This window comes from Leptopilina heterotoma, unplaced genomic scaffold (genome assembly GCF_015476425.1).
Source record: "Leptopilina heterotoma isolate Lh14 unplaced genomic scaffold, ASM1547642v1 Lhet_369, whole genome shotgun sequence".
Taxonomy (NCBI): Eukaryota; Metazoa; Arthropoda; class Insecta; order Hymenoptera; family Figitidae; genus Leptopilina; species Leptopilina heterotoma.
In genome coordinates this window covers 665,231-678,822 of record NW_025111048.1, presented here as the reverse complement: position 1 = coordinate 678,822, position 13,592 = coordinate 665,231, and the positions used below count along the sequence as shown (strand labels likewise).

Sequence of the window (13,592 nt, the reverse complement as noted above, 5' to 3'; positions counted from 1 at the left end):
CATCAGACAATCATAATTTGGTAAAAACGAAAATAAAAATTTATTTCTTCCAAATTTATTTAATTTAATCATCTGAAACTTACCAGAGTTCTAGTAGGGACTAAACCCTACACAATCCTGAAGAATAGAGAATTTTATTTGAATTTTTTAGTAGTAGCACCCTCACCCGAACGCCATCAGACAATCATAATTTGATAAAAAGATACACAAAAATTTATTTCATCTAAATTTATTTAATGTAATCATCTGAAAATTACCAGAGTTCTAGTAGGGACTAAACCCTACACAATCCTGAAGAATAGAGAATTTTTTTCCATTTTTTAGTAGTAGCACCCTCACCCGAACGCTATCAGACAATCAAAATTGGTAAAAACGAAAATAAAAATTTATTTCTTCCAAATTTAACAAATCTAATCATCTAAAAATTACCAGAGTTCTAGGAGGGACTGAACCCTACACAATCCTAAAGAATAGAGAATTTTATTTCAATTTTTTAGTAGTAGCAGGTCCACCCGTACGCCATCAGACAATCAAAATTTGGTAAAAATGATAATAAAAATTTATTTCTTCCAAATTTATTTAATTTAATCAACTGAAAATTACCAAAGTTCTAGTCGGGACTGAACCCTACACAATCCTGAAGAATAGAGCATTTTATTTCAATTTTTTAGTAGTAGCAGGTTCACCCGTACGCCATCAGACAATCAAAATTTGGTAAAAACGAAAATAAAAATTTATTTCTTCCAAATTTATTTAATTTAATCATCTGAAACTTACCAGAGTTCTAGTAGGGACTGAACCCTACACAATCCTGAAGAATAGAGAATTTTATTTCAATTTTTTAGTAGTAGCAGGTCCACCCGTACGCCATCAGACAATCATAATTTGATAAAAAGGAAAACAAAAATTTATTTTATTCAAATTTATTTAATCTAATCATCTGAAAATTACTAGAGTTCTAGTAGGGACTGAACCCTACACAATCCTGAAGAATAGAGAATTTTATTTAAATTTTTTAGTAGTAGCAGGTCCACCCGTACGCCATCAGACAATCAAAATTTGGTAAAAATGATAATAAAAATTTATTTCTTCCAAATTTATTTAATTTAATCAACTGAAAATTACCAAAGTTCTAGTCGGGACTGAACCCTACACAATCCTGAAGAATAGAGCATTTTATTTCAATTTTTTAGTAGTAGCAGGTTCACCCGTACGCCATCAGACAATCAAAATTTGGTAAAAACGAAAATAAAAATTTATTTCTTCCAAATTTATTTAATTTAATCATCTGAAACTTACCAGAGTTCTAGTAGGGACTGAACCCTACACAATCCTGAAGAATAGAGATTTTTATTTCCATTTTTTAGTAGTAGCACCCTCACCCGAACGCCATCAGACAATCATAATTTGATAAAAAGATACACAAAAATTTATTTCTTTTAAATTTATTTAATTTAATCATCTGAAACTTACCAGAGTTCTAGTAGGGACTGAACCCTATACAATCCTGAAGAATAGAGAATTTTATTTCAATTTTTTAGTAGTAGCAGGTCCACCCGTACGCCATCAGACAATCATAATTTGATAAAAAGGAAAACAAAAATTTATTTTATTCAAATTTATTTAATCTAATCATCTGAAAATTACTAGAGTTCTAGTAGGGACTGAACCCTACACAATCCTGAAGAATAGAGATTTTTATTTCCATTTTTTAGTAGTAGCACCCTCACCCGAACGCCATCAGACAATCATAATTTGATAAAAAGATACACAAAAATTTATTTCTTTTAAATTTATTTAATTTAATCATCTGAAACTTACCAGAGTTCTAGTAGGGACTGAACCCTACACAATCCTGAAGAATAGAGATTTTTATTTCCATTTTTTAGTAGTAGCACCCTCACCCGAACGCCATCAGACAATCATAATTTGATAAAAAGATACACAAAAATTTATTTCTTCCAAATTTATTTAATTTAATCATCTGAAAATTACCAGAGTTCTAGTAGGGACTGAACCCTACACAATCCTGAAGAATAACCAATTTTATTTCAATTTTTTAGTAGTAGCAGGTCCACCCGTACGCCATCAGACAGTCATAATTTGATAAAAAGGAAAACAAAAATTTATTTTATCTAAACTTATTTAATCTAATCATCTGAAAATTACTAGAGTTTTAGTAGAGACTGAACCCTACACAATCCTGAAGAATAGAGATTTTTATTTCCATTTTTTAGTAGTAGCACCCTCACCCGAACGCCTTCAGACAATCATAATTTGATAAAAAGATACACAAAAATTTATTTCATCTAAATTTATTTAATGTAATCATCTGAAAATTACCAGAGTTCTAGTAGGGACTGAACCCTACACAATCCTGAAGAATAGAGAATTTTTTTCCATTTTTTAGTAGTAGCACCCTCACCCGAACGCTATCAGACAATCAAAATTGGTAAAAACGAAAATAAAAATTTATTTCTTCCAAATTTATTTAATCTAATCATCTGAAAATTACTAGAGTTCTAGTAGGGACTGAACCCTACACAATCAAGAAGAATAGAGAATTTTATTTCCATTTTTTAGTAGTAGCACCCTCACCCGAACGCTATCAGACAATCAAAATTGGTAAAAACGAAAATAAAAATTTATTTCTTCCAAATTTATTTAATTTAATCATCTGAAAATTATTAGAGTTCTAGTAGGGACTGAACCCTACACAATCTTGAAGAATAGAGAATTTTATTTCCATTTTTTAGTAGTAGCAGGTCCACCCGTACGCCATCAGACAATCAAAATTTGGTAAAAACGATAATAAAAATTTATTTCATCCAAATTTATTTAATGTAATCATCTGAAAATTACCAGAGTTCTAGTAAAGATTGAATACTACACAATCCTGAAGAATAGAAAATTTTATTTGAATTTTTTAGTAGTAGCACCCTCACCCGAACGCCATCAGACAATCAAAATTGGTAAAAACGAAAATAAAAATTCATTTCTTCCAAATTTATTTAATTTAATCATCTGAAACTTACCAGAGTTCTAGTAGGGACTGAACCCTACACAATCCTTAAGAATAGAGAATTTTATTTCCATTTTTTAGTTGTAGCACCCTCACCCGAACGTCATCAGACAATCATAATTTGATAAAAAGATACACAAAAATTTATTTTATCCAAATTTATTTAATCTAATCATCTGAAAATTACCAGAGTTCTAGTAGGGACTGAATCCTACACAATCCTGAAGAATAGAGAATTTTATTTTAATTTTTTAGTAGTAGCAGGTTCACCCGTACGCCATCAGACAATCAAAATTTGGTAAAAACGAAAATTAAAATTTATATCATCCAAATTTATTCAATCTAATCATCTGAAAATTACCAGAGTTCTAGTAGGGACTGAACCCGACTGAACACTAGCATGTGTATCTTAACACTTGTAAATAATTATTCTAAAATAAAAAAGTATACAATAGGTATATATTGTATTGAGGAAGCTAAATGATCATGAAATGATCAACTTGTTAATAATTGTTGTACTATTATTGGCTACTAAGGATAAATAATGTATTTTATTATTATTACAATGAACTTTTCATTTGTTTAAACAATTTATTATTGCTAATTTATAACAATTCCAAAAACAAAGTAGAGAAAAGGAAATTTCTATAAATTTGTCAGCTGATATTGATATTATTTAATGATAAATTAATAAATTAAATGAAATATTAAATTTAATTTGCTATAGTTATTATTTAACATTGTTTAAACAATTAATTGTTGTTATTTATTAACTATTTTTCAATGACACCTAGAAAGATGCAGTTTTTTTCTAATTTTGCAATTTTCGCAGCTACTTATAATATAACCGATAAATGTTAAATGTCAAATCGCTATTTTAGAAATTGTTTAAATAACTAATTGTTGTTATTTATTAACTTTTTTCCTATTGCCCCCAAAAAAATGCAGTTTTTTTCTAATTTTGCAATTTTTGGACCTTTGTATAAAAACCGATAAATGTTAAGTGTCAAATTATTTCGATATTTTAGAAATTGTTTAAACAAATAATTGTTGTTATTTTATTTTTATAAAAGGAAAATTTTAATTAAACATTTTTACGATCTATTATTTTTAAAATTATTGATAATTTCATTTACAAAAGTCAGTGAGAGGTTAGCCGCGCGCGAATTGTTGCTAGCTATATTATTAAATTTTATCACTTTCTTGATGGATAAAAATTTCAATAAATTGTCACAATTAGTAAAATTTACATTTTAGAGCAAAAGCTGCTGGGTCCATACAATGTGAACACAATACGCACGTGCTTAACTTGTACTCTATTTTTGTAACCAAGAGAATCAGACGTGTCGGCGTTGGCGAATTTTAAAAACACTCAGTAGCTCGTTATAGTAACACAGTGAAACCTAAACAAATTTGCTTTATTTATTTATTTACCAAAATTTACGCCAGAATATTGATTATTTCGAAATTTTCGTTTATAATTTTCTTTATTCTCATTAAATTCAAAAGTGGAGGATAAAAAAATTTTATTCAAATTCCCTCATCATCAATTGACGAGTGATTGATATCAACAAACAAGTGTCTCTTTATAATCAAACTCAACAAATTTTTTATCCTCAACATTTGGTAAGTTTCAGTAAATTTTTTTTTTTTTTTTTGGGAAATTCTATTTATCACTGATGAAAACTATTTTAGTACGTGTCAAGGTCGTGTAAATCTGAACCTGGTTTATTTTCGGGTGTGAAAATAATTTCTACTTGGACAATAGAAAAAAATCGTGTTCGAAACTATTCTTTTTTCTTTATTGCAAAATTTCTCAGTAACATTTTGTCTATAATTAATTCTTCGGTTGACTTGCATAATATTGGCCTAAAATATACATATACATTTTTAAAAGTGGAAAAAATTAATCTTTCTGCAAAAGTAATATCAAAAATTTATTTATTTATTTATTTGATGGGGGAAAAAATTCACAACTTTTATAGAAATTAAAAATTTTTTTTTCCAGCCAATAGAAGAATATTTTAATAACAAATATGGCAGTACCAACAGTGGGTATAAGAATGGCAGATATGCTAACAACACCAGTGACATCAATTCTTCTACCAAATATCTCCTATACACCGAGTGCAGAATTTTTTGAAACTGAAGTCTGCATTTCAAATGGTTTTGATTTATTGAATTTTTTGGATATTCAAGGTTCAAATAATTTATCATCGAATAATCAAGAGCATGGGAAAAAATTTGGTTTAACTGATTCAGAAAAAGAGGAAATAATACGTGTATTATGGAAAATAGAATCATCATTCACTGGATCATCGTCAATTGAAGATAGAGATATGTTTATGGTGGCAATTAATAATGCCGTGGCAATGACAAAGAAATATTTTTCAAAAATGACACCAAACGATAGAGAAGAGATATTCGATAAAATAACAGGCATTAAAAATATTTGCTCACATCGAATGAAACTGAGAATTGCTCAAACTGAAGCTCAAATTATTTCAATAAGAAATGAAATTGAATCGAAATCAACGCGCTTTGCAAATATTTGCTCGAGATCGTTGAAAATTTGTCAAATGGTAAAATTATATTTCAACTTTATTATTATTATTTAAATAATTAATATTAATTTATTCAATTAGTTAATTAAAATTATAAATTATATTTTTAATAATATTGTTGATAATGTGGATCATGAAAAATATTTTTAATTTAAATATTATTTAATTTTAATATTATTAGTGGAAGGTTTTTAATGTTGAGCGCTGTGCGGCTTTGTGCGACGAGTGGGGGCAACGAGAGCGAGAGAGACATTTTCATACTTCTCTCTCGCTCTCATTGCCCCCACTCCGTTGCGTAAAGACGCGCGCCTCTCACTCGCCTCTTCTTTAACTCCCCAACATTGTCGATGATAATTTTGATTTAATTTTCAGATTTTTAGCATTTTTGGTTTCTTTTTCCTCAAGCTCTCAACTGAGCCTTCAGATTATGAAACTACAACTTTTTACAATATAACCAGTATGCTTGGATTTGCTCTATCCGCATGTTTCTTAATGATTTCAATACCGAGCAATATTAATGAACTTGATCCCACTGTCTGCTCAATTGTAAGTTATGCAAAAATTAATTGTTAATTAATTTTTGATAATTTAAAAATTTTTTCTTTTTTTTTTATCTAAAATTATAATGAATGATGAAATATATTCCTTATATTTCATTCATTATTTTCAAAAATATGTAAAAGAAGGGTTGACATTAAATTTTTCTTTTCAATTTTAGGATACCATTTTTTGTATATTATGGACAATTTTAACATGCATCTCCACTTCTTTATTACTATGGCACATGGAAGTGAAAAAAAATGGCCCCTCTATTGCTGTGGTAATTTATAATTTTCAGAAAAAAATATAACAAGAATATTTTGAAAAGAAATTTAATATTAAAAATTCAATTTTTTCATTTAATAGAAAATTTTTCATTTCAATTAAAAAAAAAATCTAAAAAACATTAAAATTTCCTTTCTTTAATTTCAGATTTTTGGATTTATTGCAATGGGATGTTATGTAGGAAATGCGCTTGTTTTAATTCGAACGTGTTATAAGAGATGATAAATAAAAAAAAAATGAAAAAACTTTTTTTTTTTAAATTTCAAATAAATAAAAATTTCTAACATAAAATAGTTTCTTAATCGTTAAAATACCTATATTCAAAATCCATTTTTCTTTTTTTTTATAAGAAAAAAATTATTTACAGGAAAAAGTAAAAAATAAATTATTAATACATTTTTAATAATATTCCATATGTATATATATAACAAAAAGTAAAATAAGTTTAAAAATAATTCAGTTGCTTTGAATACATATAGATATTTAGTTTCATAATCAAAATCCCCCCACTCATAACGCAAAAGACATTGAGAGAAGTTTATGCGTATTTTTAGAGAAGTAAAAAAACCTTGTAGTTTTAGTTATGAACCGTTGTTGATACTTTCGAGAAGAAAAAATTTTTTAATACAATAAAAAAGAGGAATTAAATGACAAAGGTAGATTTTTTTAATTCTAAAGAAAATTGGTTCCATTTTCACTAATTATTTATACAAACATCAGCAATCATTAAACAATATGTCGAACTTTTAATTTGTTTACTAACAAAACATTTTTTTTATTTGTAATTTTAAATTCATTTTTTTTTTATTCATTTTTTATTTTTTTTATTCATTTTTTTTTTATTTTTTATTTTTATTTTTTTTTTTTAATTTTCTTTCACAAAAAGAATAATTATTTTTCACGATTTTATATATTTAATTAATAATTAATATAATGGTATTTTTTATTATTTTTAGTGAAAATGAATAATTCACGAAGGAAATGAAATAGAGAAGAAAAATTTTTTTAATTAAACTTAAAGACTTATTTTTTTTAAAAAAAATCTCATTTTCATTAATTTTTTGAATTGCAATGGATAATTCATTAGTACTGCCTTATAATGAAGAGCAACAATCATCAGTCGCAATCTTTAAGAATAAAAAACAAGAACAAAAAAATTTGTCACTCTTCAATGACAATGAATTATCGGAAATAATTATTATTATTGACAATAATTTAGAAAATAATAAATTTGCTACCGACATTTCTCCGCACGCTGACGAATCAAAAATTAAATTTCATTTCTTAAAAAAAATATTATTGAATAAAATTATTCAGTCGATAAAAATTTTCAATAGTACATTAAAAAAGGTAAAATTAATGATTGTTATTATGAAAATTAATGAAAATATGACAAATGAAATAATGAACATTAAAGCAATCTGTTGGAAAAAAAACATTGAGGGAAATAATTTTCCGGTACAATCGGAAAATAATAAAGAGAGTGAAAAAATTTCTTTTCACGAAAACAATGTTGTTAATTTTCAAAGTAATACCATTTGGAGTAAGACGATCATCAAATTTTCAGAAATGGTAAGATTCATAATAAATAATTTATGATAAATTATAGTCACAATAATTTTAATGTTTAATTTTAATGTTTAATTGTTTAACAATAATTATTTAAACAAAATAATAAAAATTTATCAATTCTTAAAAACTGTTAACGCCAATCGATTTTGAGTGAAAACTAACGTGCAAAATCGGAAGAAAAACAATAACTTGTTTTGTAAATAAATATTTAATTATTAATATTTTTCCACAGAAATGAAGATTTTCGAAAATTTTAAATTGAAACATTTTTTAAATTAAAAAAAAAATTTAATTATTTTAAAAAATCCTATTTAAATCCTTTGTTACAATTCAATTATTTTTACAAGTAGTAAAATTTCTCAAAAGAATTGAATTATTTAAAGAAAATATAACAAAATTCGTTGCAAGAATCTCAATATTTTAATAAATAATAAATCAATTATTCGGAAATTCATTTTTAAATAAATTTTTATTAGAAAATTTTACGAGAATTCAATTATTTAAATTCAAAAATAAATACTTAGATTTTTATTAAAATTAAATTCTCATAAAGAATTTCATCAACAAATAAAAAAAATAATTGAATTCGTTTGACGAATATTAATAACATTTTTAAAAATAATCACATTTTTCACGAAATTCGATTAAAATTGTATAAAAAATAATTAAAATTCTGCAATGAGTTTTATTATTTATGAAAATAAAATTAAATTTCAGCGAAAATTTTTGCTATATTTATATAAAGATAATTGAAATTATGACGAGAATTTTTTTTTTAATTTTTGAAAATAATTAAATTTCTTGAATAGAATTTTCTAAATTTTGAAAATAATTTTATTCTCGTGATTAATATTGTTATTTATGAAAATAGTTGAATTTTGCAAAGAATTTTATTAAAACTCTTGAAAACAATTGAATTTCTGGGAACAATTTTGATATTTATCTATAATAATAATAATTGATTTATATTTATTTATAATTATAATAATTGATAAATAATTGATTTCTTTCTAAGAATTGAGTTAAAATTTTGGAAATAATATTAAATACAATATTAGAAAATTCAACTAATTTTAACAGAATTGAAATGAAAATTGTATTAAAAATAATTATTGAAATTCTGCGATGAGTTTAATTATTTATGAAAATAATTGAATCCATGTAAAAAAATTTATTTGTGAAAATAATTGAATTATTGAGAAGAAATTTATAAAAAATTGTAAATATAATTGAATTAGTGTGAAATTTTAATTATTTATGTACCTAAATAATAAAAAGATTTGCTTAACATTTTTTTTAGATTTTTTTTAAATAATTGAATTCATTTGGAAAATTTTATTAAAATAGTAGATATTTTAAATCATTGAATTGAGGAAAATTTTTTTGAAAATAATTGAATTTTGGAGAAGAATTTTATTATTTATAAAGAATACTTGAAATTTTGACAAGAATTTTTAATAATTTTCTAACATAATAAAATTTCTGTGAAGAATTTTATTACTTTTGAAAATAATTATTGAATTTCTGCAATTATATTTGTAACTTCTTCAAAATTCATTTTTTTTAAAGTGTTTTTAACTAAAATTCTTTTATAAATTCATAATTTTTAATAATTAATTAAATAGTTATTAAAAATTAATTTTGTTTTTTTGTTTTTAATTTTCACTTGTTTAACAATAATTGTTTAAACAAATTCATAAAAATGTAGAAAATCGTTTATATAATTTATTATATAATTTGTTTATAACAATTTTATAAACAAATTACGACTTGGAGAAAAGTGACCCATACAAAAATTGCTTAATATTCCACACAGAATCGATTGCCGTTAACAACTTTTAAGGAATGCTAAATTTTTATTAATTTGTTTAAATAATTATTGTTAAACAATTGAAAATTAAAAACAAAAAAACGTATATTTTTTTCTTTAATTTGCCTATGAATCCAATTGTTAATTTTACTTAAAATTAGATTGTTTATGCTTGGGATGAAACACTCTTTATCGAGCATAATTTGTTTATAACAATTTTATAAACAAATTATAAAGAATTCTTGGAGAATAATATGACCTATACAAAACATTTTTATTTTTTCGCATAGAATTGATTAGCCTTAATAGTTTTTGAAAATTGTTAAATTTTTATTAATTTGTTTAAATAATTATTGTTAAACAATTGGAAATTAAAAAAAAAAAAAAAAGGTATATATTTTTTAATTTGCCTATGAATACAATTATAATTTTTTTTAAATATAATTAATTAATTAATTAATTAATTTTTGTATCCAAATGATTGCAATATTAAATTTTTTTATTGTTCATTTCAGTTTCTTAGTGCAATGTTCATATTTGTTTTGGAACTACAACCAACAAGAATGTCTTACATTTTTGATTTCTATTCCCGTTTTATATGCATTTTTGGTTTCTGTGGAACATTAATTTTATTAGGCAATTATATTAATGTGACAAATAATAGTGAATCAAATAGGAAACTATTTAATTGGGTGAGTTATATTCAAATAAAAATAATTATATAACTAAAAAAGGACTAATTATACTTTTCATTTTTTTTAGGATATAATATTTTGCATATTTATGTTGCTCTCATATTGTTGGCTCACTTTTGCAATTATTTTCATGTATCAATTTTATATTACGTTCCCTCTTTCATCATTAATGGTGAGTATATTTGTTTTTAAAAAGAAAACAATTTTCCAACTCTTTTGACATATTTTCAATAATATAAAGTTTTTCGAAGTTTGTTTCATTATAGAAAATAAATTGTAGAGAATCGAGTCGCTTTGCGCATTGGAGTGGGGGTAATGGGAGTGAGAAAGAAGACTGGAAATATCTCTCTCGCTCCCATTGCCCCCACTCCTATATTTCCATGAAGCGTACAGAAAATAAAAATCAGTGATTTATAATTTAAAATCATTTTTTTTAATCATTTTTTAATTTCTTATTAAAAATTATATTAAATTTCAGGTGTTCGGCTTTCTAATGCAATTCATCTTCTACTTAGATATAAAACTTAATTTGATCTGCAAAAGAAATTGTAATTAAAGTAAGTGATTTTATAAATATTTTTCTTTTATTATATAAAAAATTACCTTTTCCTTATTCAAAAAAAAAAAAAAATTGTTTGATTTCTTTCTTAAAATTTACTGCTATTTCCAAATATTTTTCTTTTAAAGAAAATGATGAAAAGAAAATGATGAAAATGAAAAGTGGGGACAAATACCATAAATAGTTGAAGTTCCTTTTGTTTAGTATCATTTGGAAATAAGGACTTATTGAAATTAATAACAGTGTTTGTGTACATATTATTTGAAAAGTGTTAAAATGTTGTCGTCCAAAACTTGTCAAGTTAATTTATTTTCCCAACAAATTACAGTTCCAAGAAAACCTTATTGGTACTTGATGACAATTTCTGGACAGTTAAAATTCACTGAATACGTAAGTTTGTTATAAAATAAAATTATTTCTGGAAAATTAATAAAAAAATATAATAAATAATTTTTTTTTTAGATAACTGCTTTGCTTGCTTTAGTTGCATATTATAATTTTTATTATACAACCTATGATCATGTTATTAGTGGCACTCGAAAAGATTATAAAATTGATGAAACAAAAAGAATTTTAATAACTGGATTTTATTGCTATAAATTTTCGACTTTTGCTATTGTTTTTTTTACAAATATAGCAACTGTATTTGACGTATTTGAATTAAGGGAGAAGATTAATAAATTTTTTTACTATATTGTAAGTAATAATTTATTTTAATGTGGAAATTTATAATTATTTCATCTCCTTTTTATTTTAAGTATACCTACAAAATTGCGAAATTAACTAAAAAAAAATTCATTCCAGGAATGTTGTTTTTACACAATTTCATGTTTTTTAAGTATATTTTGTGGCTATTTAGCAGTATACACTCTTATATTACTTGATCAATATAAAATTATCATAGACTCCACTTTACTTATAGCATTGGTAAGTTTTATTTCAATTTAAATATTTTTACTTTTTTTTTTTTTTGGTATTTTATGAAAATGGAAAATTATGAAAAAATTGCATTTACACAGAAATTTTTATTTATACAAAAAAAATATCAATGAAATTAATTTGTTAATTATTTTTTTCAGGTGTGTTCATTTGTAGGAGCTGCCTTATTTTTTTGTGATTTCTGCCGAGTTTTTTCAAAGGAAATAAAAAGAAATGAACTACTAAATTAATTGAAAGCAGAATATAAAAAGAAATTTGCATTTTATCTTTTTGGACCGATTTAAAATTAATATTATTATAAAAAAAGTATTTTTGACGTATAAATTTTTGCTGTAATGTATAAGAATTAACATTGGAGAATTTTTTTTTAAATTATTGAATATAAAAATGTTATTCATTGACACAATTTTTTTACATATGTATTCTTGTAATAAATATTTTACAATGTAATTACACACCATAATATTTATTATTACTCTTGTAGTTTAATATTATTATTATTGTTAATTTTTATTATTCTTATATTTTTATTATTATTATTATTATTTTTTATTATTATTTAGTAATTAATTAATTAACTAATTATTACTATAACTAATTATTTATTTTTCCTACATTATTAACTCATTTTTATTTGATATCGTGAATGTAATGTCTCCTTGAAATTTTATTTATATTTTTCAATTTAACTTTAATTAAACGGAAAATTTTTAGACACACCTTCCAGAATCTGTAATTAAATTAAAATTAAATTTTTTCTACTTTATATTATTGTAACAAAAAAATTTTTAAAAACTAAATTCAAATACTAAAATTATTCGTTTAAATACAATTGGCTTTAAATAAAAATTATTTAATTCAAGTAAATATTTATTTAACATTTATTTTATTATATTTATTTGATGAAATAAATGTTTTTCCAATGTAATAAATAAATTAATAAATAAATTTTATGTAAAAATGAAGTTACTCAAAAATTAGAATTTTACGAAAATGATAAGAAAATCTCACATTGTATACATCGTCGACTGCAACAATCCAAATTAAATACACAGGGTTTTGTTCTGCCTTGACATTGTTCACTGACTTGAATTCTGAAGGCAATTAAGCAGAAAAGTGTAAAAATTATTTTTTTGAGATACATTTTTCTTTTCTTTGCTCTTACATGTATATTGAAAATTTAACAATGTTTATATATTAAAACCCCCAGAAATTTTATTTCTTTCTCTTTTGAATAAATTGATGAAAATATATAAAAATAGAATTTTCCCTGTTCATATCGTTTACACATAAAAAAATAATAATAACATTATACAAATTGCATTATCGTGTTTTATTTTTCATGTAGAAGGAAATATTTTTTATTCTCCTTTTTTTTGTCTACATTGACAATTGAGGGTAAAATAAAATCATGTAATATAAATGTCATTTGACATTAAATTTATTTGACATAAATTTCATTTGACGCAAAATTTATTTAACTTAAAATTAATTAACATCATATTAATTAGAAAAAATATTATGACATAAAATTTATTTGTCATAAATTACATATTTGACATAAATTTCAATTGGCAAAAATAAATTGACTTAAAAATTAAATAAA

General features: G+C 23.5%; 2 protein-coding genes and 1 long non-coding RNA gene across 3 annotated transcripts; 2 read left to right on the top strand and 1 right to left on the bottom strand.

Moving 5' to 3' along the window:
* Positions 1-4,357: 4,357 nt before the first annotated feature.
* On the top strand, positions 4,358-6,702 carry LOC122505776. Its single transcript, XM_043617596.1, has 5 exons — positions 4,358-4,648; positions 5,031-5,604; positions 5,959-6,132; positions 6,305-6,406; positions 6,559-6,702. Exons 2-5 carry the CDS (start codon positions 5,059-5,061, stop codon positions 6,631-6,633), a joined length of 897 nt encoding a protein of 298 aa, XP_043473531.1. The 5' UTR covers positions 4,358-4,648; positions 5,031-5,058; the 3' UTR covers positions 6,634-6,702.
* Positions 6,703-11,240: 4,538 nt separating this feature from the next.
* On the top strand, positions 11,241-12,436 carry LOC122505756. Its single transcript, XM_043617571.1, has 4 exons — positions 11,241-11,437; positions 11,510-11,743; positions 11,852-11,974; positions 12,127-12,436. Exons 1-4 carry the CDS (start codon positions 11,324-11,326, stop codon positions 12,214-12,216), a joined length of 561 nt encoding a protein of 186 aa, XP_043473506.1. The 5' UTR covers positions 11,241-11,323; the 3' UTR covers positions 12,217-12,436.
* Positions 12,437-12,571: 135 nt separating this feature from the next.
* LOC122505806 lies at positions 12,572-13,171 on the bottom strand. The gene is made up of 2 exons (XR_006301946.1): positions 12,998-13,171; positions 12,572-12,716 (listed from the first exon to the last, which is right to left on the bottom strand). It is a non-coding gene; the product is annotated as an uncharacterized LOC122505806 (long non-coding RNA).
* Positions 13,172-13,592: the final 421 nt, after the last annotated feature.

What these genes read in the sequence shown, in the direction of transcription:
- LOC122505756 (XM_043617571.1), top strand. Translation starts at nt 11,324, where the DNA reads ATGTTGTCGTCCAAAACTTGTCAAGTTAATTTATTTTCCCAACAAATT. An exon ending in AGTTAAAATTCACTGAATAC is followed by an intron (nt 11,438 to 11,509) that starts GTAAGTTTGTTA and finishes TTTTTTTTTTAG; the next exon opens with ATAACTGCTTTGCTTGCTTT. An exon ending in ATAAATTTTTTTACTATATT is followed by an intron (nt 11,744 to 11,851) that starts GTAAGTAATAAT and finishes AATTCATTCCAG; the next exon opens with GAATGTTGTTTTTACACAAT.
- LOC122505776 (XM_043617596.1), top strand. Translation starts at nt 5,059, where the DNA reads ATGGCAGTACCAACAGTGGGTATAAGAATGGCAGATATGCTAACAACA. An exon ending in CGTTGAAAATTTGTCAAATG is followed by an intron (nt 5,605 to 5,958) that starts GTAAAATTATAT and finishes TTTAATTTTCAG; the next exon opens with ATTTTTAGCATTTTTGGTTT. An exon ending in ATCCCACTGTCTGCTCAATT is followed by an intron (nt 6,133 to 6,304) that starts GTAAGTTATGCA and finishes TTTCAATTTTAG; the next exon opens with GATACCATTTTTTGTATATT.